This window comes from Chiloscyllium plagiosum, chromosome 11, assembly GCF_004010195.1.
Source record: "Chiloscyllium plagiosum isolate BGI_BamShark_2017 chromosome 11, ASM401019v2, whole genome shotgun sequence".
NCBI classification, from domain to species: domain Eukaryota; kingdom Metazoa; phylum Chordata; class Chondrichthyes; order Orectolobiformes; family Hemiscylliidae; genus Chiloscyllium; species Chiloscyllium plagiosum.
In genome coordinates, this window is record NC_057720.1 from 7,164,328 (window position 1) to 7,189,085 (window position 24,758).

The 24,758-nt window shown below is 45.0% G+C and overlaps 1 protein-coding gene across 31 annotated transcripts in view; it reads right to left on the reverse strand.

Annotated features, from left to right (window-relative positions):
• The window catches only part of adgrl2a (adhesion G protein-coupled receptor L2a), a 485,081-nt gene that overhangs the window by 136,030 nt on the left and 324,293 nt on the right, over positions 1 to 24,758 (reverse strand). For 23 of the 31 annotated variants that reach the window (XM_043698637.1, XM_043698659.1, XM_043698661.1 and 20 more), the window contains 2 exons: positions 9,722 to 9,736; positions 8,223 to 9,023 (listed from right to left, as the gene is read on the reverse strand). In XM_043698637.1, coding sequence (XP_043554572.1) covers positions 8,223 to 9,023; positions 9,722 to 9,736 — 816 coding nt within the window. The remainder of the gene's footprint in view (positions 1 to 8,222; positions 9,024 to 9,721; positions 9,737 to 24,758) is intronic. The other 8 variants (XM_043698647.1, XM_043698657.1, XM_043698666.1 and 5 more) reach the window with 1 other exon arrangement.

The following is a 24,758-nucleotide window of genomic DNA, read 5'->3' on the forward strand; positions in this document are numbered from 1 at the left end:
CTATCCACTCCACCCTCCCCTCGCCCCCGACCCCTTCCCCACTCACCTATTGTACTCTATGCCACTTTCTCCCCACCCCCACCTCTAGCTTATCTCTCCACGCTTCAGGCTCTCTGTCTTTATTCCTGATGAAGGGCTTTTGCCCGAAACGTCGATTTTGCTGAAGCTGCTCGGATGCTGCCTGAACCGCTGTGCTCTTCCAGCACCATTGATCCAGATACTTATCAAATCTACAGGCCTCTACGGTAAAACATTGCCTGGATTCATTACCTTGAGAGAAGAAATTCCTCATCATCTCTGTATTACATTTGTGACTCCTTATTCTGCGATGATGCCCACTGGTCCTCGACTCTCCCACAAGGAACAATAACCTTTCCACATCTACCATGTCAAATCTCCTAAGAATCTTGTTGATTTTAGTAAGGTCTCCTCTATTTCTTCATTATCACAATGAGCACAAGCCCAAACATCTCAATCTCTCTTCATAATACTCGGGTATAAGTCTTGTGAACCTTCTATAGACTGCCTCCAATGCTGATATATCTTTATTTCAATACCAAGAACTGTTCACAGTATTTCAGCTGGGGGCTTAATAGTGCCTTGCACAGTTTCAGGAAAACCTCCCTGCTGTTACACTCCATTCCCTTTGCGTTCCCTACTACCACTCAAAAATAAATGTGAGCATTTTCTCATTCATGGAAGCAGACTCCTAAATCCCTTTCTTCCCTAACTTTCTGCAGTCTTTCTCAATTTAAATAATATTCAGCTCCTCTATTAATGGTAAGGTCCTAGGGAGTGTTGCTGAACAAAGAGACCTTGGAGTGCAGGTTCATAGCTCTTTGAAAGTGGAGTCACAGGTAGATAGGATAGTGAAGAAGGCGTTTGGTATGCTTTCCTTTATTGGTCAGAGCATTGAGTATAGGGTTGCGGCTGTACAGGACATTGGTTCAGCCACTTTTGGAATATTGCGTGCAATTCTGGTCTCCTTCCTATCAGAAGGATGTTGTTATAGGGAGGGTTGAACAGGCTAGGGCTGTTTTCCCTGCTGCGTTGGAGGCTGAGGGGTGATCTTATAGAGGCTTATAAGGTCATAAGGGGCATGGATAGATCTTTTCCCTGGTGTGGGTGAGTCCAGAACTAGAGGGCATAGGTTTAGGGTGAGAGGGATACGATATAAAAGAGATCTGAGCGGCAACTTTTTCACGCAGAGGGTGGTACGTGTATGGAATGAGCTGCCAGAGGATGTGGTGGAGGATGGTACAATTGCAACATTTAGAAGGCATTTGGATAAGTATATGAATAGGAAGGGTGTAGAGGGATATGGGCCAGGTGCTGGCAGATGGGACGAGAATGGGTTGGGATATCTGGTCAGCATGTAGATGTTGGACCGAAGGGTCTGTTTCCATCCTGTACATCTCTATGACTATGACTCTATTCATCCTGCCAAAGTCTGTAACTTCACATTTCCCCGAATTATATTCCTACTGCCAAGTTTTTGCTTGAATTGCAGGGATATTCCCAACCATTACTGTTCCAATGTTTGCCTGCCTTAGAATATCCTTCCTGAATCTTTTCCCACATCTCCTAAAGTACAGAACCATACCCTCTTTCTGTATTTGGCTCTTCTCATTTGGTTCCATCTCTGCAACCCTCCCCCCCACCAACCACACACATTTTCATTCTATTAACTATCTGCCATTGATACCTGTGGCTGTATAAATGTCATACAACATTAAGGGCTGTTCATGATTTACACTCATATCAGAAACAACAGCTTGCATTCGTAACAGGAAGAGCCTTCAGAGAAAAGGTTTCCAGCGTTGAGAGGGAGGGGCTTGGAAGGGTGAAGATGCAGGTGCAGACCAACATTTAACTTGACGAATTAACAAACATAAGTTCTGTCGTAAATGGGGATCATCTCATGGAGAACTGCACATGCTAACTCAGAATTGGCGTGCTGAGTGCAGAAGTGGGCTCCAGCTGGGAGTGGAGGAACTATGTCTTCAGAGAGGAAAAGAAAGGCTCCAGCAAAATTATATCAAAGCCAATTCTTTCAACTATTTTTACATGTATCAGTGTCCATTCTGTTCTCCATGCTGTGTGTCTCCAGTGTGGCAGGATATCCTGACTCCAGCCTGTTTGCCAGTTCTTTGTTCAGATGTTGTGGATTTAGCAGTGGTGCTATTTATTAACTCAGGCATGATGCTCCTTTCCTGGCTGCTGGTTCAATATTAAGTCATTCCAGTGACTGCTAGGAAGCCAAATCAGTTCAGTCTGAAGAGTTCACTGCAAATCCTGCCACACACGAAATGCAGACTGTGCTAAGAGGAGTCTGGACTTCCGCAAGATAGTTTCCATTTGATTTGATTTAGTTTTGTCAAAGCAACTGATGAAAGGCAGGTCTGCCTAATAAATGGCCCATCAGACTTGAACAGGTGGCAACCCCATGGGTGGGGGCAGATGCAAAGGACAACGTGAGGAAAACTGGCAGATACAATAGCATTTTTTTAATCTAACGTTGAGTGGGATGCCAGTTTACTTGGTGACTAAATGGACGTGCTGGCATGTGTCCAGCTTACAGACAGATGCTGGTGCCTTGCAGAGGTCAGATTTCTGATGATGCCAGTCCCAATCTGACCTCCAGTGCACACGCTAACCCGCAGCCAACCTCCCCTTCTGAGCTCATTTCTCTTCCTCCCTCCATGTCATGCTGTGCCGTGTTTCTTGTGTGTGTCTCTCACTCTATCCGCCTCTTGGCAGAACAGATTTCCATCAATCCCTCGTTACATTGGCTCCTCACTCCTTTCCAATTTTAGTTTCATCAAAATCTGCCTCTAACAGCAATCGTTTGCTTTGTCATCCCCAGAAATCTTAGCGAAATGACAACCTTGGATACATATAAGCTGCCCAATCTTGGAACCAACAATGTCAGTGAAATGAAAAGGGGTCTGTTTCCATGACTCGTCAGTGATTGCTGGCATCTGGAATATTGGAGTGGTTTTGGGCCTTGTATCTGAGGAAGGATGTGCTGGCCTTGGAGGGGGTCCAGAAGAAGTTCACAAGAAAGATCTTGTGGATGAAGGGCTTGTAAAATAGGAACGGTTCAGGACTCTGTGTCGGTACGCAATGTAGTTTAGAAGGATGAGAGAGTTCTGACTGAAATCTGATTACAGAATATAAATAGCCCTGAATAGAGTAAAGGTGAAGAACATTTCCACCAGTAGGAGAGACTAGGACTGGAGGTCACAGCCTCAGAGTGAAGGGACAACCCTTATGAACTTACATGAGGAGAAATGTCTTCAGCCAGAGGTTGGTGAATCCGTGGAACTCATTGCCGCAGAGGGCTGTGGAGACCAAATCAGCAAATGTATTTAAGACAGAGATAAATTCTTGATGAATAAGGGCATCAAGGGTAATGGGAAGAAAGCAGGAAAATGGGGTTGAGAAATATATTAGCCATGGTCAAATTGCGGAGCAGGCCCAATGGGCTGAATGACTTAATTCTACTCCCATATCTTATGGTTTTAGAGTCTTATTTCCTCTTTAATCTCCATGCCAACAATATTCCAGCACAGAAAGAAGGCACCGAGTCTATGTTTCTAAACTGGAGCTGGCTAGCTATTGGAGCCACTTACTTTTACACCCTCTATGCAGACAGTTCTGAAGAAGCTTTATCCTAGACTTGAAACATTAACTTTATTTCTCTCTCTATCCCGCTGGTTTTTTTTTAGTTTAGATTAGTTTAGATTAGATTAGATTAGATTAGATTAACCGAGTCTATGTTTCTGCACTGGAGCTGGCGAGCTATTGGAGCCACTTACTTTGACACCCTCTATGCAGACAGTTCTGAAGAAGCTTTATCCTAGACTTGAAACATTAACTTTATTTCTCTCTCTATCCCGCTGTTTTTTTTTTAGTTTAGATTAGATTAGATAAGATTACTTTACAGTGTGGAAACAGGCCCTTCGGCCCAACAAGTCCACACCGACCCGCCGAAGCGTAACCCACCCATACCCCTACATTTACCCCTTACCTAACACTACGGGCAATTTAGCATGGCCAATTCACCTGACCCTGCACATCTTTGGACTGTGGGAGGAAACCGGAGCACCCGGAGGAAACCCACGCAGACACGGGGAGAATGTGCAAACTCCACACAGTCAGTCGCCTGAGTCGGGAATTGAACCCGGGTCTCTGGCGCTGTGAGGCAGCAGTGCTAACCACTGTGCCACCGTGCCGCCCACAGCATTCTCTGTTTTTTTTTGAGGGATGTGCAAACAAAGCACGAGTGATTCTCACACATTTAGTGAATTGGGTATATGAACGTACTGTCTGAATGTGATGGAGGTAGGTTCAATGAGGCACTCAAGTGAGCAAGTGATAATTATTTAGATAGCAATGGTATGCAGGAATATGGAGAAGGAGCAGGATGTTGACAATAGATAAGAGAGTTGGTCTAGATAATAGAGCCCACGCAGACATATGGGCTGTAATAATTCTGTGATTCTGTTTGGTAAAAACAAGGATTGCAGATGCTGGAAACCAAATTGTAGATTAGAGTGCTGCTGGAAAAGCACAGCAGTTCAGGCAGCATCCAAGGAGCAAGAAAGTCCAGCATCTCTAAACCAGCCACCTCAGGACTGGGACTTTGGATCTTTCCAGGTTTTGGGTCAGAGAGAGCTGGCTCAGGAGGGTTCAAAGGTTGCTTGGAGCACAGATCATTTGTTGTTCATTCTTAAAAGCCTGAGAGAAGATGCTGATGTGCTACAGTGTCGCTGACTGAGCCATTCTGCTGCGCTCCAGCTCAAACAGACAGACCCCTCAACCATGTTCACAAGCCCCTGTCTCACCTCACTCTCGCAGGTCTGCCCTCCTATCCCCCCACCTCCTCCCCCCCCACCCCGGTACATTCTAAACCTCCACAAAGTTATCACTTAGAGGATTGTGGCAACAATCAATCCTGCTGCCTTCAACCATTCCTTGCAGCAAAGTATAACGCTTGTTCAAATCTTTCTCTGCACTATCTTTGTGATCATGTCAAATGGATGTCATCAACTCCCAGGGAAAAGTTATTTTTCTGATTCATTTATATAATAAACAAAAAAAACCTCCTAAGACCTCTACCTGACTTTCTCTGCCCCAGGGAGCAATGATCCCAATGTTTCAAAGAATCCCTTCAGTGTCGAAGCAGCCATTTGGCCCATCGAGTCCCCCAAAGAGTATTCCACCCAGGCCCACAACTCTGCATTGCCATCGAGACGGGCAAGGGCAGCAGGTATTTGGGAACACCACCGCCTGCAAGTTCCCCTCCAAGCCACTCACCATTCTGACTTGGAAATGTATTGCCATTGCTTCACTGTCACTGAGTCAGAACTCTGGAATTCCACCACTAAGGGCATTGTAGGTCAAGCCAGCAGGTGGATTGCAGCAGTTCAAGAAGGCAGCTCACCCTACCTTCTCAAGGGCAACTAGAGATGGACAATAAATGTTGGTCCAGCCAGAGACACCCACGTTCTGACCGACCGGTAACTTCTGGTGACCTCAGTCTTCAATATAGAGGGCTGTGATTATCTGGTCAGACCACATTTGGAGAATAAGGAGCAGCTTTGGGCCCCATATCTCAGGAAGGATGTACTGGCCCTGGAGTGTGTTCACAGCAGGCTCACGAGAATGGTCTGAAGAATGAAAAGCCTAACATATGAGAAATGTTTGAGGACTCTGGGTTTATACTCAATGGAGCTTAGAGGGATGAGGGGCTCCTAATTAAAACATACAGAATACTGAATGGCCTGGGCAGAGTGGATGTTGGGAAGGTTCTCCATTGGTAGGAGAGACCAGGACCCGAGGGCACAGCCTCAGAGTAGAGGGAAGACCTTATAGAATGGAGATAAGGAGAAACTTCTTCAGCCAGAGAGTGGTGAATCAATGGAATTCATTGCCACAGAAGGCTGTGGAGGCCAGGTCATTGAGTATATTTAAGACAGAGATAGATAGGTTCTTTAGTATCAAGAGTTTCAAGGGTTACGGAGAGAATTGGGTTGAGAAACTTATCAGCCATGATTGAATGGTGGAGCAGACTTGATGGGCTGAATGGCCTCGTTTCTGCTCTTATATCTTATGCTCTTATGATTGGGTGAGATACTGACCCTCAATCATCTGTCAACTCGTAATGAGCTGACTGGTGGGAGTGTGGGTGTGTTATCTTGTTGGTGACATCACTACCTAACACATTGATCCCTCACAGACCGCCCCTTTCATTCTTCTAAACATCAGCAAATACAGGAACACAGAAACAAGAATAGGCCATTCAGCCCCTCAAGTCTGTTCTGTCATCCAGTGAGATCATGGTTGATCTGTGGCATGACGCTATATATCTGCCTTTGGCCCATAACCTTTAATCGCTTTACATCACAAAAATTTATCTGTCTCAGACTTAAAATGAACAACCGATCAACTGCTGTATTTGGAAGTGTGTTCCAAATGTTTACCACCCCTTTACATGTAGAAGAGCTTCTCTCTTGAACAGTCTGGCCCTAAATCACAAACTATCCCTCACAGTTTTAGAACGTTCAAACAGTAGAAATAGTTTATCTTTACCGACCTTGTTTTTCTCCTGTTAATATCTTGAAGACTTCCATATAGGCCACGTCTACTCAGTCTGTCCCTATAGGACAACCTCCTCATTTCAGGAATTAACGGTGGCACAGTGGTTAACACTGCTGCCTCACAGCACCAGAGACCTGGGTTCAGTTCCTGCCTCGGGCGACTGACTGTGTGGAGTTTGCATATTCTCCCTGTGTCTGCGTGGGTTTCATCCAGGTGCTCCAGTTTCCTCCCAAAGTCTAAAAATGTGCAGGTTAGGTGAATTGGCCATGCTAAATTGCCCATAGTGTTTGGTGAAGGGGTAAATGTAAGGGGATGGGTTGCACGTCGGCGGGTCAGTGCCGAAGGGCCTGTTTCCACACTGTAGTAATCTAAACTTTCATCCACTCCCTCGAACACAAGTTTCATCTTTCCTTAGGGTGACTGTAAACAGTACTCCAAGTTTGGCCTCATCAATGCCCTATACAATCGTAGTAAGAACTCTTTATTCTTGTATTCCTTGTACTTAATTTTCCTTTCCAATTGCTTCCTGAAAATTCCCAGAAACACGGCCGTCTTCAATTTTGCTAAAGAGCATGGCCATCCCACCCACCAATGGGAAAGATGAACAACAGTCCTCCACATGAAAAACCAATGGATCAGCTTTTGTAGAAAGCAAGGCCACTTCCTCCCTCATACACAGATGTTTGGACGTTTGCTTTCCCACATCCACCTGAGGTGGCGCTGTCTTTGGAGGTAACAACTGGAACTAGGGCAGGAAGCAACATCACCTTACTACCCGCTCCACCATTAAAACTGGGACCGACAATATGTGAAAGTGAAGGCAGGAGCTTGGTGTTCTCCATCCATGGACTCAATGTGAATAACCCCTCAACTAATCCACATGGGGCAGACAGAAAGGGCATTCCAGCTCTCATGACAACATCATAAGGAGGAGAGGTAGGTCATTCAGCCCACCTTGTCTGCTCCACCAATCAACAAGATCATGACTGATCTGGTCATTCTCAACCTCATTTCCAGCCTTTGGAAAGTTACCTCCCCACTCTGTGCTGCACCTTCGGTCAGATGACAGTAAATACAGGTGCTGACATGGAGTGAGAAATCATACAATCCTTATATAGAGGCCATTCAGCCCATCGAGTCTGCAACGAGCATCCCACCCAGACCCACTCACCTGTAACCCCACATTAATCATGATTAACCCACTTTAACCTGCACATCCCAGGACACTATGGGGCAATTTAACATGGAGTTAAATATAGTTCTTAGGGCTAAAGAGATCAAAGGGAGAAAATGGAAATAGGATATTGAGTTGGATGATCAGGTATGATCATATTGAAAGGCCTACTCCTGCTCATATCTTCTGTCTATTACAGAGTATGACAGGTCACTGTATAAAAAGATTATCTCTATGCATTGATTAATCCAGACAAACAGGAGGACCATATTAATATACAATGTTTTTTGTTCACATCTGTTCAGATATAATAATGGAGATGATAAGATCACATCTTTCAAATCTGTGACATTTATGAGGAAATTTATATAAAAAGACATCGCTCTTCAGAAACATGAGAGTCAGAACAGATGGTAGAGCATTTGAAGCTTTAGACCCTTACCTTGGGCTGGGTCAGGAGGTCCAAACTCCAGAGCGTACCTCAGGATGAAGTAGTTATTCCACACATACAGCATGTTGTCCCGTGGATTGTAATCCACAGCTGCTACATGCTGGTAGGGATTGGGAAAGGGGATGTCAACAAACTCCTCTCGCCTCAGGTTAGTGTTGTACATGTAGTCTATTGAGTTCTTGCCCGTCTCGCTCTCGTTCTCCTCGTACACTGAACGCACCACGTACAGAACGCCGCAGATCATGAAGGCGTTGGAGGCTGACCTCTTGTCGTACGAGGTGTACCAGGTGCCCTCGAAGCGCAGCGTGTAAGGGTTCAGCTGGCTGACCACCATCATGCCGTTGTTCTGCTCGGTGGCATAGATGACCCACAGGCCGTTCTCGTCCACTGCTAGATCGATGTCCGACTTGCCGCCCCAGCGGTAGGGGGAGGTGTCGTGGTAGTTGGCGCTGGCAATGATGGCCTCCCCGCTCTTGATTCGAGTCCTCAGGTCATACTTGACAATGTTCCTCGTCCGCTCCTTGTTGAAGAACACCGCCCCATCGTAAACCACAAACCCAGTGCCATCAACGCGGTGAGGCAGCTTGTAGGTGGTCGTGTGGCGTCCAGAGACAAAGTCACTTAACGTGGCATACTCCATCAGGGTGTCTGTGCGATACGGTGTCCATGGCATATAATAAATCTTGTCCCCAGCCTGCAGGGGGTCTTTACACCAGGCACCAGACTGCTGCTCAGCCTCCGTCACATAGGCTGACTCCACAACCCCTTTGAGAGTCCCAGGGCAAACAAAAACTAACATGGGGGAGCGTGAAAGGAAACAAAAGAAAAGAAATTAATTGACATTTGGAACACCCAACAGACTGACAAACACCTGCTTGTATTCTTTTCTTTTAAAACAGCATCTGAAAAAAATTTAACATTTTCCCAAAACCAAAGTATCGTTTGTGTATCGTTCAACTGTTCAGTTGAGAAGCAAAACCGAAGGGAAGGGAGATTGAGGGAAAAAGATGGGCAGTGTGAGGTGAGGGGAGAAATGAGGGGACTGCTGGGGAGGTTAAAGGTGGCAGATCAAGGGTGGGGGAGATGCAAGTCAGAGTGGAGAGCAAAAAGACGACAGAAGCATTGCGTGATGTGAACTCATGGGAGCCCTGTTAAACCAACGGCATGCTATGGAGAAAGTTCTGGAAGCCAGGCAGATGATGCCGACCGACATAGCAATGGGAAGAGGGATTTCTACCAGGAGACCAGCGCCTACTCCCACCACCTTGTGACCATGTCACCTGGCCACCTGAATGAGACACAACATGACCCAACATCCTCTACAGTGAGCGTCTGTTCCCGATTCCCATTTCCCAAGAGGTGCTGGGAGTGTTGGGGAAAGGGGGAGGAAAGGAGGGGAAGGGGTGAAGTTGGGGTTCAGGAGAATCTAACAACCATATGCCACAAAAAAATAACAAGATCTGGCTTTGGGACTTTGTCATGTTATTTACCTTTTTGCTCCACTTCTATTTTAAGCATTGGAAGAGAGAATGAAACAAGAGTGCGAGAGAAAAAGAAGAGAGATTAACATGATTTATCCATCATTGTCAGGTCCGCCATACCTCAACATAAGCGTCGAGACAGGAGGCGTTAAATTAGCACAGTACCATAGCTCTTGTTATACCCAGCTACCCAGATACAAGGCACCTGCATTTCAATAGCACACCCAGCATTTATTGCCCCTTGAGCTTATGCATTGGCTGTGGGTTAGATTATGATGTTAGAAGTACAACAGAAAATGTCTCGCGATGGTTATGCTTTTAAAACCAGTATGAGCAACAAATTTTTGCAGTATCACTTTCCGCAGCAAGAACTCCATTAACTAGGCACACTCATAACCAATACCAATCTACCATGTCACCACTGATGGATGTACGCTCTCAATGTAATAGTCCCAACTTCCCTTTGTTAACAAGCTCTTCAGCCTTAAGTGCAATTGAAATCTAACCGATTCGAAGATTCCCATTCAGCTAATTGACTAGCTTTGGCTTAATTTATCAGGTATTCACTTTTTATTTGGAAAGGCTAGTGTAGCTAATAGCTTCGATGTGGCAATGCAGTGCATTTCTCAAATCAGGGGAGACGGAATTAAGTCCAGCTGAAAAAAAAGGAGTCAAGTTAATGCAAGGTCACAGTATTGATAACGTCCTCTTCTTTCAGCAGATCTACTGAACACTTTTAATGATTTGACGACTGAGGTTGGTTATATTTGCAATTCAAATCATCGAAGCGATGATCAAATCTGCTGTCTTCCTTGTTTCGTTTGGGTGAATGAAAAGCAGGCTGGTGTCAATGGGGGTCAGGAACCTGCACCAAACAAAATCCATTGCTTTCAGTTGACCAGAATATGTCAGGCATTTTGAAAGAACACTTCAGTTAGCAAGTTTGCAGAACAGTCATTGGAATCATTCAAACATTTGCATCTCAAAGGAAAGCAGAAAAACTGAAAATGCATTTAAAACTGAAACTTAATTTAAAAGTTACTCTCACCTCAGTGGTGTCAGGTTGCAGTGTGTTATAGCTGCAGTTGGTACCCCTGCACCCCATCGCCAACACACACACTCTCACTCTCACACACACACACACACACACACACACTCTGACTCACACATACACACACTCACACACACACACACACTCACTCGCACACACACACCGACACACACTGACTCACACACACACACACACTCTCACTCAAACACACACACACTGACTCACACATACACACACTCTCACTCATACACACTCACTCACATACACACACACTCTCACACGCACACACACTCTCACACTAACACACTCTCTCAGACTCCCCCTTTGTTAAATCCTTGAATTGTCCTCGCCTCTACCACTTCCTGTGGCAGCTTCACACTGTCACTCACACATACACACACACACACCAACCAATCACGTGCAATACACACACAAAACACACGCAACACACACACACAAAACAAACACACACATATGTACATGGATCGACATACACATATATACAAAGAACAAAGAACCTTACAGCACACCGGAACAGGCCCTTCGGCCCTCCAAGCCTGTGCTGATCCAGACCCTCAATCTAAACCTGCCACCTATTTTCTAAGGATCTGTATCCCTCTGCTCCCTGCTCATTCATGTATCTGTCTAGATACATCTTAAATGATGCTATCGTTCCCGCCCCTACCACCTCCGTTAGCAAGGCATTCCAGGCACCCACCACCCTCTGATTGTATGCATACACATACATAGACTCACGTGCATAGAGACACACACACACACAAAGATAGACATGCACACAGATATGTCCATACACGTATGTATAGACGCATTTACACACAAACACAGACATGCACATGCATACATATAGGCACGCACAGACACACACAAACATGTGCACGCGCACACACACACTAGCTCCATCCTGTTCTTGCTTTATGATGTTAAGACACTTTGTGACTGAAGTTGGTGGGCAGATGGCAACAAAAACTTGTATTTATATAGTACCTTTACTCGAGAATTAACCAGGGCATTGTCCAGAGTCATAACTAAACAGAAATGAACAAAGCCGAAGGGGATGGCACTGAGCTCGGTTTTAAAGTAGGATCAAGGAAATCTCAAACACTGAATCCAGTCCATGATCCATTCTCCATTGCGCACTGTGAAAGAGAATTCTAAACATTTGTGGCACTCTGAAAGATAAAGATTCCTCCCATCTCCCTCTAAAATGGCAGGCCCCGTAATTTCTTTTTATTCATTCAGGGGACAAGAGCATCGCTGGCTAGGCCAACATTTATTGGCCATCAACTTAAGAGTCAAGGGACTCATGTATGCCAGATCGGGTAAAGATGTCAGTTTCCTTCCCGAAAGGACATCCATGAACCAGATGGCATTTTGCTGACAATGGTTTCATGGTCATCATTAGACTCTGAATTCCAGATGTTTATTGAATTCAAATACTACAGCTGGATTACCAGCACATTCCCTGGGTTCCTGGGGTAACAGTCCAGCAATAATATAACTAGGCCATCGCTTCCCTTATAAACTATACTGTCTTATTCTAGGTTTCCTCATTGAGGGGAGCAGCGTGGGAGTGTTTAACCTTTATCAAAGTTGCTATATAAATGCAAGCTGTTGTTGTTATAACACGCACGTAAGATGCTGAATAATGTCAGCTGGATGCAAGTGGGAAAACAGGTAACAAAACTCAAGGGTAATCCATGTAAAACAACAGTTTGCTTAAATTGTCATCATTTCCGATTGTTTACGTGAATACTGTAAAGTGAAATCTTATATCCAGTGGCATTTAAATGATTAACTGCCTCACTGAACCAAATGACACTTCCATATACTCCAGAGATTTGTGACAAATTATGCAAATCAATTCACCAACTTGAAAGCACAGACTACAATTACTTTCCTTTGTACCTATTTGTGACATTTGAACAATGAAAGACAAGCACAAATAGCCAGGTGAACTACCTGTAGCCTTTTCACGACAATCGATGCACAGTGAGGGACAGAGAAACAGAGAGCCGGGTGGGTATAGGGGGGGGGTGAAGCTTTTAATCTGCACATCCGGCAGATTTGTTAAATTTAACTCACGGGATGTGGGTGGGCATTGCTGGCTGGGCAAGCATTACGATTCACCTCCAACAAGTGTCCTTGAGAAGGTGTTGGTGAGCTACCTTTTAGATTGCTTGGGGTGTGAGGACACTCACAATTCTGATTGGGAGGCGTTTGTTCCAAGATTTTAACCCAGCAACCCAGAAGGAACGGCAATATATTTCCAAGTCAGGATGGTGTGAGTGGCTTGGAGGGAAACACACAGTGGGTGGTGTTAATGTGTATCTGCTGCCCTTGCCCTTTCAGATGGAACAGGCTGTGGATTTGGAAAGTGTCACTGACAGAGCTTTGGTGAGTTGCTGCAGTGTATCTTATAGATAGTGCACACTTCCAGCAATTAACTTCCTAAAAGTCAACCCCTCAGTGCAGTGCAACACGGTCTCATATTAAGTTAAAAGATCAAAGGCAGGATAAAGATTTGGCGTGGAATTTTCGTCCCACCTAACAATATGAAGCAGTTCCTGCCTCAGCCTTCTCTTGCTTCAGTCTTTGTGACAGTGCAAATGTAAACCAATGAAGCTATCACCCACTGTTGTGAGATCCTATCTGATTCACTGGACTGATGTCTTTTCAGCATGGAAATCATGGATGGTTCCTTCAAGTGGAGCTGAAGAAATAAATTTCTTTTCTCCTTACTCTTTCATGAAATGTGGGCATCATTAATTGGCTCGGCATTTGATGCCCATCTCTAACTTACCTCAGTTGGAAACAACCACATTGCTGTGGGTCTGGAGTCGCACGTAGACCACACTGGGCAAGAATGGCAGATTTCCTTTCCTAAAAGTCCTGTGAACCAGATGGGTTTTTAATAATGATTAATCACAGCTTCCTGCAGCTTTATCAGTCCAGATTTACAAACTCAGTTTAAATTCCAGCTGCTGGCCATGATGGGATTTGAACCCAGGGCCTCAGAACATCAACTTGGGTCTCTGAATGAGAAGGAGAAAGTGAGGACTGCAGATGCTGGAGATCAGAGTTGAGTGTAGTGCTGGAAAAGCACAGCAGGTCAGGCAGCATCCGAGGAGCAGGAGAATCGACGTTTCAGGCATAAGACTTCATTCCTGAACCACATTCTCATTTCTGAATGACTAGTCCAACAATAGTGCCACCACTGGGTGGCACGATGGCACAGTGGTTAGCACTGCTGCTTCATAGCGCCAGAGACCCGGGTTCAATTCCCACCTCAGGCAACTGTCTATGTGGAGTTTGCACATTCTCCCTGTGCCTACGTGGGTTTCCTCTGGTAGCTCCGGTTTCCTCTGACAGTCCAAAAATGTGCAGGTTAGGTGAATTGGCCATGGGAAATTGCCCGTAGTGTTAGGTGAAGGGATAAATGTAGGGGAATGGGTCTGGGTGGGTTGCTCTTCGGAGGGGTCGTATGGACTTGTTGGGCTGAAGGGCCTGTTTCCACACTAAGTAATCTAATCAAATTTCCCCAGATAACTAAGGATTTGTCACTTCGTAATTCAAAACTTCAGCATTGCTGATAAAAAAAAGACATGTTGCTCCAAAGTGCTCAGACGGTTCACCTTCCTCCAAACAACTTGTTTTAGATGAGCACACTTAACAGAGCAGACGTCCTGAAGACAAGGCCTCCCAAAGTTGTGGGTCAGGACTCCAACTGGAGTCAAAAGAGATATTTTATGGTCATGACCACTCCCATGTTCATAGATCTGCTCAGCCAGTGGCTGCAATGATATTCCAGCTTTGAATGGGGTCACAGTGGCTAAACGTTTGGGAAACACAGTCATTTCACCAGAGTGTTATCAAACAATGAGACAGATTTGCAGTATGGGACCAGAAGCATGGTCAAAGAGGGAGGTTTTACAAACTGTCTTAAGGGAGCCAAGTGATACAGTGAGGCAGATGGGTGTAGGCAAAATATTCCAGTGTTTAAAATCCAGGTCGCTGAAGATTTGAACTCAACGGTGAAGTGATTAAAATGAGTAATAATAAAGAGGTCAGAGTGGGAGCCACATTGATATTGCGAAGGGTATTGATGCAGGAGCAGGTCACAGAGACAGTCAGGCCACAGAGGGATCTGAAAACAAGGCATGAAAACGTTCAAATTTTTCGAGTGACTTAACTGGACATTAACAGAGACAACATAGCACGGGGTCAATGGGTGAATGGTCTCAGTGTGAATTAGGAAGTGGGAGAAGCGAGCGCAATTACACCATTTAAAAGGCAGTTGGACAGGTACATAGATGGGAAAGGTTTGGAGGGGTGTGGGCCAAAGGCAGGTAAATGGGACTAGTTCAGCTTAGGAAACCTGATCGGCATGGACGAGTTGGGCCGAAGGGCATGTTTCCGTGCTGTACGACTCTGTGACATGGAAGCAGAGTTTTCCAGTGACTCCAAGTTAATGGAGGTGAGATTGAGACCAGTCAGGTGTACACTGGAAGAGATTAATCAAGATGGAACAAAAGGTGTAGCAGGAAATGAGTTGAAGCAGGGACAGAGAGTTAGTTGATGTTATCGAAATAGTGATAGTGCAGACATGTGATTGGGAGGATACCTTGGTGCCAAATGAGACAACAGTTTTACAGACAGCCCAGTTCTACTTTAGAGACATGGCAGATCATGTGATGGAGTTGGGGCTACAGATTGGAGGTTTCTTGATCGCCAGCCAATCAGAGAGAACCAACAATCTGGGAGATGGGAAATTAAGCCACACATTTGCAATAGCTTATTGTTGAAAGCACGGCACAGGGGTCCTGGTGTTGAACTGGGCAGGTAAGGACTTTGAGATTCATAAGAACTTAGTTTAGCACAGGCACCAGTTTCCACATTTCCTTTCTGGACTCTATCCCCATCCAAAGGAAAACTCTCAACTGGGAAGAACCCAGCTCCTTAGACCACACAAGGTTTAACACCATTCACAAATTCCGCAAATACTGAAGAAGTGGGGATCTCAGCAAGACCTGAATAGCCGGAAGGCTTGGGCTGATAAGTGGCACGTAACATTCATGTCACGAGTGCCAGGCAATGGGCATTTTTAAAAATTCATTTGTGGGACTGGGGCATCGCTGGCTGGGCCAGCATTGATAGCCCATCCCTATTTGCCCCTGAGAAGGTGGTGGTGAGCTGCCTTCTTGAATCGCTGCAGTCCACTTGCTGTGGGTTGACCCACAATGCCCCAGTAGGGAGGGAATTCCAGGATTTTGACCCGATGACTGTGAAGGAATGGTGGTATATTTCCAAGTCAGGGTGGTGAATGGCTTGGAGGGGAACTTGCAGGTAGGTGGTGGTGTTCCCAACTACTGCTGCCTTTGTTCCTTCTAGATGGAAATGGTTGTGGGTTTGGAAGGTGCAGTTTGAGAATCTTTGGTGAATTTCTACAGTGCATCTTGTAGATAGTACGCACTGCTGCCACTGAGTGTCGGTAGTGGAGGGAGTGAATGCTTGTAGATGTGGTGCCAATCAAACGGGTTGCTTGTCCTGGATGGTGTCGAGCTTCTTGAGTGTTGTTGGAGCTGCCCCCATCCAGGCAAGTGGGGAATATTCCATCACACTCCTGACTTGTGCCTTGTAGATGGTGGATAGAATTTGGGGTGTCAGGAGGTGAGTATCCCCAGTGTCTGACATGCTCTTGTAGCCACTATGTTTCTGTGGTGAGTCCAGTTCAGTTTCTGTTCAATGGTAACCCCAAGGATGTTGACAGTGAGGGATTCAGTGATGGTGATACCGTTGAATGTATCACCATCACAAGGGGCAGTTGTTAAAGTGTCTCTTATTGACAATCGTCATTGTCTGGCATTTGAGTGAAGCGAATGTTACTTGCCACCTGTCGGCCGAAGCCTGGATATTGTCCAGATCTTGTTGCATGACCAACATAGATCAAATAACACCAAAAGTCTTCACGGCCATCCAAATAGGCATGGCTGTGAATATAACTGTGTGCCAAGAAACACTCATTGAGGTTGCCTCAGTTTTCAGTCAATAACTATTTTGGAAAGGCACATTGGTTTGTATTCAGTTTAAGCGGATAGCAGCTCTTTGTGTGACATACAGAAGACTCTGACTTGATCTAACGATCAAGGAAGTGACCACATAACGTTATAACTGTTTCCCACTTCACTCTGATTATATCTAATGCATGTAGGGATATGTTTTATTTGATATCAGTTTGAAGGAGAAACTGTCTGGTCTTATGGCTTTGTTTAACCAATGGGCGATCTTATGTGAACAAATACTCCTTTCAAGGTGAAATGCATTTCAGGCGTTTTTGTGTGTTCTATTTGCAGATGAATTGACCTCCACCACTGGTGTATACAAGACATCAATTGCAGTGAAAACAACAAATGCTGGCAATCACTATGGCTCAGACAGCACCCATGGACAGAGAGAGTAAGGGCTCCATGGATGCTGTCTGAGCTGCTGTGATCTCCAGCAGTTGTTGCTTTCAATACAGATTCCAGTCTCTGCAGTAATTTGCACCTCCACCAACTGCAGCACTCTAAGCAGCTCAGAACCTCAGGCACAGAAGCCAAAGCTTTCACTCTCTTGAACCCCTCCGACGATCAAAAAGCACAGGATCACGGGAGTCCATTCAGCCCATCGTGCCTGCAAACGGCTCGTGAAATGGGTGTCGTTAAGCAGTGAGAGGAGACACTGAGGACAGCAGATGCTGGAGGATCAGGGTTGATAAGAAGTGGCAGTGGAAAAGGTACAGCAGGTCAGGCAGCATCACAGGAGCAGGGGAGTCGACGTTGCAGGTCAGAACCTTGCCCCACAGTTCCCCCACACCCTCACGCGTTACTTTTACCTTCTGACACTCTCCTGAATGCCTCTTTTTGGCCAGAATTGATTCTTCTGGTCTTTCACATCCCCAGGGTTGATAAGGTCCATTTTACTGTGTGAGTAAAATCCCTTTATTTCTTTCAAGGCAAATTAGCAATTGGCTGCCCATGGTGGCTTCAGCCTTCAAAGGCCTAGACAGCCTAACTTCCAACTAGGCTGTTTGTTGATTCAACACCAAAGGAAGCATTTGGAGGCAACTCGTGCTGCAGTTAATGAGGATAAATGGCCAAGGGGAATCAAGTCAAAGGTGCTCCTTAGCTGAAAGGCAATACTTGGCTGACAAGAAGAGCACTGTAAACTCCAAGAATCAATGCAGGAGGAGTGTTTGCCCATAAAGTTTCCTAATGCTCCCCTGCCAGCTCAGTCTGCCATAGTAACTGTTGTAAATTCACTTCCTTTTCTGAGGAAGGATGCTCTTGCTCTCGAGGGAGTGCAGTGAAAGTTTCCCAGGTTTTTCCGGGGGATGGTGGGACTCACGTATGAGGAGAGATTGACTCGGTTAGGATTGTTTTCACTGGAGTTCAGACAAGTGGGGTTGGGGAATCTCATTGGGCCTTATAAAATTCTAACAGGACTAGACAGTGTAGATGCAGAGAGGTTGTTCCTGATGGTGGATGTGTCCAGAACCAGGGTCACAGTCTGAGGATTTGGGGCGGACTATTTAGGACTGAGATGAGGTGACGTTTCTTCATCCAAAGAGTGGTGAGCCTGTGGAATTCAATACCACAGGAAGGAGTTGATGCCAAAACATTGAATGTATTTAAGAGGCGGCTGGATATTGCTCAAAGGTTATGGGGAGAAAGCAGGATTAGGCTACTGAGTTGCTGAAAATGTGTTGCTGGAAAAGCGCAGCAGGTCAGGCAGCATCCAAGGAGCAGGAGAATCGATGTTTCGGGAATGAGCCCTTCGTCGATTCTCCTGTTCCTTGGATGCTGCCTGACCTGCTGCGCTTTTCCAGCAACACATTTTCAGCTCTGATCTCCAGCATCTGCAGTCCTCACTTTCTCCTAGGCTACTGAGTTGGGCAATCAGCCATGATCGTGATAAATGGCGGAGAAGGCATGAGGGGCTGAATGGCCTCCTCCTGCTCCTATCTTCTATGTTTCTATGAATTCTCACTCCTGTCAGTAATTGACAACAAGTCACTTGGAGCCCACTGAGTCTGCCCTCCTCGCTTTCTGCGCTTCAGCTCTCTAACTTAACCCCACTCTCTTACTCGCTTCCCTTTACTTCAAGTCATTCCATTTGAAACAATTATCTCCTCCCCTTTTCAAAAAGCCTCTCCTTCAGCGAGTGATGATTGACACACCATGGCCAAAGTGAATCAATGAAAAGCAGGCACGTGACTCAGCAAGGATGCTTTTGGCCTCCCTGGAAACAACAGTTGCTCAAACCAAACCCATCAGGCGGAAGGCCAGCTGTGTATTTTGAAGAGGGCTGTCAGTCATTTCAGCGGCTGTGGCAATGATGGAGGAGCTGCCGTAGAATAACCATTGTACCAGTTTCTAATTCTCAATGCTGATGAATAGGTTTTGAGGAGCTTTATTTTCCCAACCACTTCCTCCCCCGCACTTTCTCTCTTTTATCTCGGTTCCAGCGTATTGACTTACTGAAGATTCCCTCCAGTGCACTGTGCGATCTCATTTTCCAGCTGGGAATGGGATCATACCTGTGTGGAATCATTAATGAAACCATCAAGACCACAGAAGGAGCTACAGCTCAAGGGAAAATCCAATGCAGAGTTGACTACGCCTTCTCTGTGCCCCAAGCCTTAGCCCAGCTCATCCCAGCCTATTCTCTACCACTAATACATTTCAATATAAGAATTGAGTCACGTGTTTTTCAGGCTAATCTGGGCCAGTGTAACCTTAAGAAAGGTTGTGCCGACTGGTGAAATTTGCAGGAATGCCAATAACTGAGTGAACTATTCATGACCCTATATAAGTAACTAAACAATCTGCAACAGTGGGAATGAAAGGTGTGAAGCTATTGATATACATCCACATGCCAACGGTTGCTCATTTACAAACATCTGATTTATGAACACTTGGACTTAACAGTGAGATCCCATACAGGGTGGATTATTATTGACTTTAAAGATCCAACATGCAAGCATCTCCCATACTTGAGAACTATTTTATATAGCATTGTGTCCCAACTTGCTTACACATATGAACATACTCAAGAATGGAAGCCCTTTGTAACACCCGGATTGCCTGTATACTGACACAATTGTGGATTTGTGTACATAAACACCGCAATCTTTCCCAAAATGTAATTTTATATTGCTCATTTTGTGCACATGACAGATCTGCAGATTTATACATCTACATGATTATGGCAAAACTGCGAGGCAGGAGATAATCATAAAGAATGTAATTTAATCTGGTCGAGTCTATCTCAACAATTACTGGCTGTGCAAATTGTGCAAAATATTATCCAGCAACAATTGCAATAACACACAGCATTACATCAAGAGAACCATATTAGACCCAAGAATGTACATTTTGATGAGGGCAGTGCCTGTGGAAAGTGTTAAACAATGAGAAAATATAATCAGTACCATCACCTTCTCCTTTTTCCTGCAAAATAAATCTGGAATTAAAAACGCAGAATATTTTACGTACACTACTGCACAATATTCACTTCTAAGAATTACTTGTGAAGGGAGGCTGGGGCATAAGGCTGGATGCCTGTCTGAAGTGTTTAATACGTGCATTGGCCCTGATACGACTTGTGAAGATATGTTTTCCCATCGTGCTTGTCATATAATTAGCACCACTGATGACCACAGCGCCAGACCATTTCCTCGCACCATGTGGTGAGCAACAAGGCTGTTCTTCCAACTGACCTCTTGCCAGGAAACCTGTCTGTAGGTGGAACAGTCTTGTTGGCCAATGAAGGAGTCTTGAAGAAGGGATGAAAGCTCTTGTGCCACACCACCTGTCCAAGACCTTACTCTATCTTCAGCAAGGTGTTTATGGAACAGTCTGGATGGTCAAAACAAATTAGGGAGAACATCCAAGTAATTTCTAAAGGCTTGCTCCCAGCATCAAGACTCTACTGGAAGCACACAAGGAAAACACCAGGCAAAAGTTAAAAATCACACATACCAGGTTATAGTCTAACAGGTTTAACTGGAAACACTAGCTTTCAGAATGCTGCTCCTTCATCAGGTGGTTGTGATGATCATGATCTGGTGATGAAGGGGCAGTGCTCCGAAAGCTAGTGCTTCCAAATAAACCTGTTGGACTAGAACCTGGTCATAGAGTCATAGAGATGTACACCACGGAAACAAACCCTTCGGTCCAATCCATCCATGCCAACCAGATATCCAAACCACTTGCCAGCACCCGGCCCATATCCCTCCAAACCCTTCCTATTCATACACCCATCCAAATGCCTTTTAAATGTTGCCATTGAACCAGCCTCCACTACTTCCTCTGGCAGCTCATTCCATACACACACCACCCTCTGAGTGAAAAGATCTCTTTTATATCTTTCCCTCTCACCCTAAGCCTATGCCCTCTAGTTCTGGACTCCCCCACCCCAGGGAAAAGACTTTGTCTATTTACCCTATCCATGCCCCTCATGATTTTATAAACCTCTATAAGGTCACCCCTCAGCCTCTGAGGCTCCAGGGAAAACAGCCCCAGCCTGTTTAGCCTCTCCTGATAGCTCAAATCCTCCAACCCTGGCAACATCCTTGTAAATCTTTTCTGAACCCTTTCAAGTTTCACAACATCTTTCCGATAGGAAGGAGACCAGAACTGCACGCAATATTACAACAGTATCTAACCAATATCGTGTACAGCCACAACATGACCTCCCAATTCCTGTACTCAATACTCTCACCGATAAAGGAAAGCATACCAAACGCCTTCTTCACTATCCTATCTACCTGCGACTCCACTTTCAAGGAGCTATGAACCTGCACTCCAAGGTGTCTTTGTTCAGCAACACTCCCGTGGACCTTACCATTAAGTGTATAAGTCCTGCTAACATTTGCTTTCCCAAAATGCAGCATCTCGCACTTATCTGAATTAAACTCCATCTGCCACTTCTCAGCCCATTGGCCCATCTGGTCCAGATCCTGTTGTAATCTGAGGTAAATCTCTTCGCTGTCCACTACACCTCCAATTTTGATGTCATCTGCAAACCTACTAACTGTACCTCTTATGCTCACATCCAAATCATTTATATAAATGACAAAAAGTAGTGTGTGATTTTTAGCTTTGTCCACCCCAGTCCAACACTGGCATCTCCAAATCATGCCAGGCGAACGCTCATGAGTAGGATCAGTAAATGTTCTGAGAGTAGTGACCATCCTTTATTAAATAGTGTCCCTCTTCAACACAACCTATGAGGAAGAGTTCTCCAGTTCCAGCACGTGTGTCGGAACAACTCTGAGCTGGTTTTCTTTCTCTGCATGCATTTCATTCCCCACTAAGAAGCAATTGAAATATGATGGTGCTGACAATGACATTTTCCCATTTCAGGTACAAGCTCTTGCTGAATTTATACTGCATTTTATCATCAGAAGGGAAAAAACTTTACATTTATATGTGTCTTTTATGGCTTCAGTATGTCCTGAAGCTTTTTACAGCCAATGATATGGTTACAATGTGGAAAACACTGCCTGAGCAGGTAGTAGAAGCAGTTTTGATCCACAGTGACTTTCAGAAGAAAATACTGGGAGTCACAGTAGGTTTCATTTTGACAATTAATGAACTTGGACTGGTGAATGCAACTGACTGTCCCTTTAGACATACTTCCAAGAACCATATGTCATAGAATGAGACCACTCAACCCATCTTGCTTGTGCTGGCCCATTGAAAGTGCTCTCTGATTCAGCCCGCTTCCCTGCTGCCCAATAAATGCTTTCCTTATGATTATTTTTTTCAAGTCTTTCATGGCCTGTACATGTCACAATGTATTGTGCATCCTTAATTTCCCCCAACAGTAGTTAAGAGTCAACCACATTGCTGTGGTCTGGAGTCACATGTAGGCCTGACCAGGTAAGCCTGACAAATTTCCTTCCCTAAAGGACACTAGTGACCCAGATGGATTTTTACAACAATTGATGATAGTTTAATGGTCACCATTTATTGGGGCTGGCTTCATGTTCCAGATTTATTCATTGGCTTGAAATTCCACCAGCTCCTGTGGTGAGGTTTGAACCTATGACCTCAAGAGCGTTACTTCTGGATTACTGTAGAGGGACATTACCGCTACAACACCACCTCTTCAACCGAATTCCACTTTGAAAGTTACGACATAATTTGCTTCCACCGCTGTCATATACCAGTCCATGCCAAATCAACTCCCTTCCAGAATTAAAAAAGACTCCTCACCTCCTCCCCTCATTCTTTTGCCAATCACCTTAATATGCATCCTCCCATTATCAAGCTGTTTGCCAGAGGAATGGTTGTCACCTCTATCAGTTTCACCTTGATGAACTCATTAAGAGGTTCCACAACTGGGGAGTACCTCAAGTAAATCTCTGTGATGTTCACCATTCTAAAGAAACCTTCTCTGCATCACCGAAATCCCACATCCAAGGGAAAAGCAACCTTATAGAAACATACAGAATATTCAGGGGACTTGACAGAGTAGATGCAGAAAGACTATTTCCCCTTGAGATGGTGTCTTGGAACAAAGGGTAAATCTCAGAATAAGGGGTCATACATTTAAAACAGAGATAAGGAGAAGCTTCTCTCAGAGGGTAGTGAATCTGTAGAATTCTTTCCCTCAGTGGGCTGTCGAGGGTGGGTGGTTAAATACGATCATAGAGGCAAAGACGTTTACAGTACAGAAAAACGTCCTTCAGTTCATCATGTCTGTGCAGGTTGAAAACATCCACCCCACCTAATTTCTAATCTCATTTTTCAACACTTCGCCCATAACCTCATATGCCTTGGGATCGCAAGTGACCATCGAATTTTTTTTTTAATGTTATGGGGGTTCCTGTCTCTACCAGTCTTACAGGCAGTGAGTTCCAAGTTCCCACCACCCTCTGGGTGAATTACACTTTCCTCACAGCCCCCTCTAAACCCTTACCTTAAATCCACGCCCCCTGATCTTGATGCCTCCATCAAGGGGAAAAGTTTCTTCCTGTCTACACTATCTTTGCCCCTCACTATTTTTAATGGAGGCCAAGATCAGATTGATCCAGAGAAGGCAGTGATGTAGAGGTAATGACAGATTTTTATTCATTAAGAAAGGTCTAGGACGATGGGAAAAGGCAGGTAGGGGGAGCCGAGGATTATCAGATCGACCATGATCCCGCTGAATGGCAGAGCAGACTCAATGGGCTGAATGGCTTCCGTCTGCTCCTATATGTTATGCTTTAAGGTGGAATGCTCATACATTTCTTCTGTATGCTCTCTAAACCTTGACATTACTCCTAAAGTGCAGATTTTGAAACTGCACAGAATACACCAAATCAGACTAAGACTTAAACACTTAATGGTAAGGTCCTGGGGAGTGTTGCTGAACAAAGAGACCTTGGAGTGCAGGTTCATAGTTCCTTGAAAGTGGAGTCGCAGGTAGATAGGATAGAGAAGAAGGCGTTAGGTATGCTTTCCTTTTCTGGTCAGTGCATTGAGTTGGGAGGTCATGGTGCAGCTGTACAGGACACTGAGCAGGCTACTGCATGTAATTCTGGTGTCCTTCCAATTGGAAGGATGTTGTGAAACTTGAAAGGGTTCAAAAACGATTTACAAGGATGCTGCTAGAGTTGGAGGATTTGAGCTACAAGGAGAGGCTGAATAGATTGGGGCTGTTTTCCCTGGAGCATCGGAAGCTCAGGGGTGACCTTATAGAGGTTTATAAAATCATGAGGGGCATGGATAAGATAAATAGACAAGGTATTTTTCCTGAGTTGGGGGAGTCCCTAGAGGGCACAGGTTTAGGGTGAGAGGGGAAATATATAGTATAGATAGTAAATAGTAGGTAAACAGCAGCAAAAACAAAAACGTAGGTACAGGCGAATGTTCAGAGTTTGTGAGTCCGTTCCATATTCCTACTGTCTTTCTGTAGAGCAATCCTCTTAGCCCTATGCTTCTG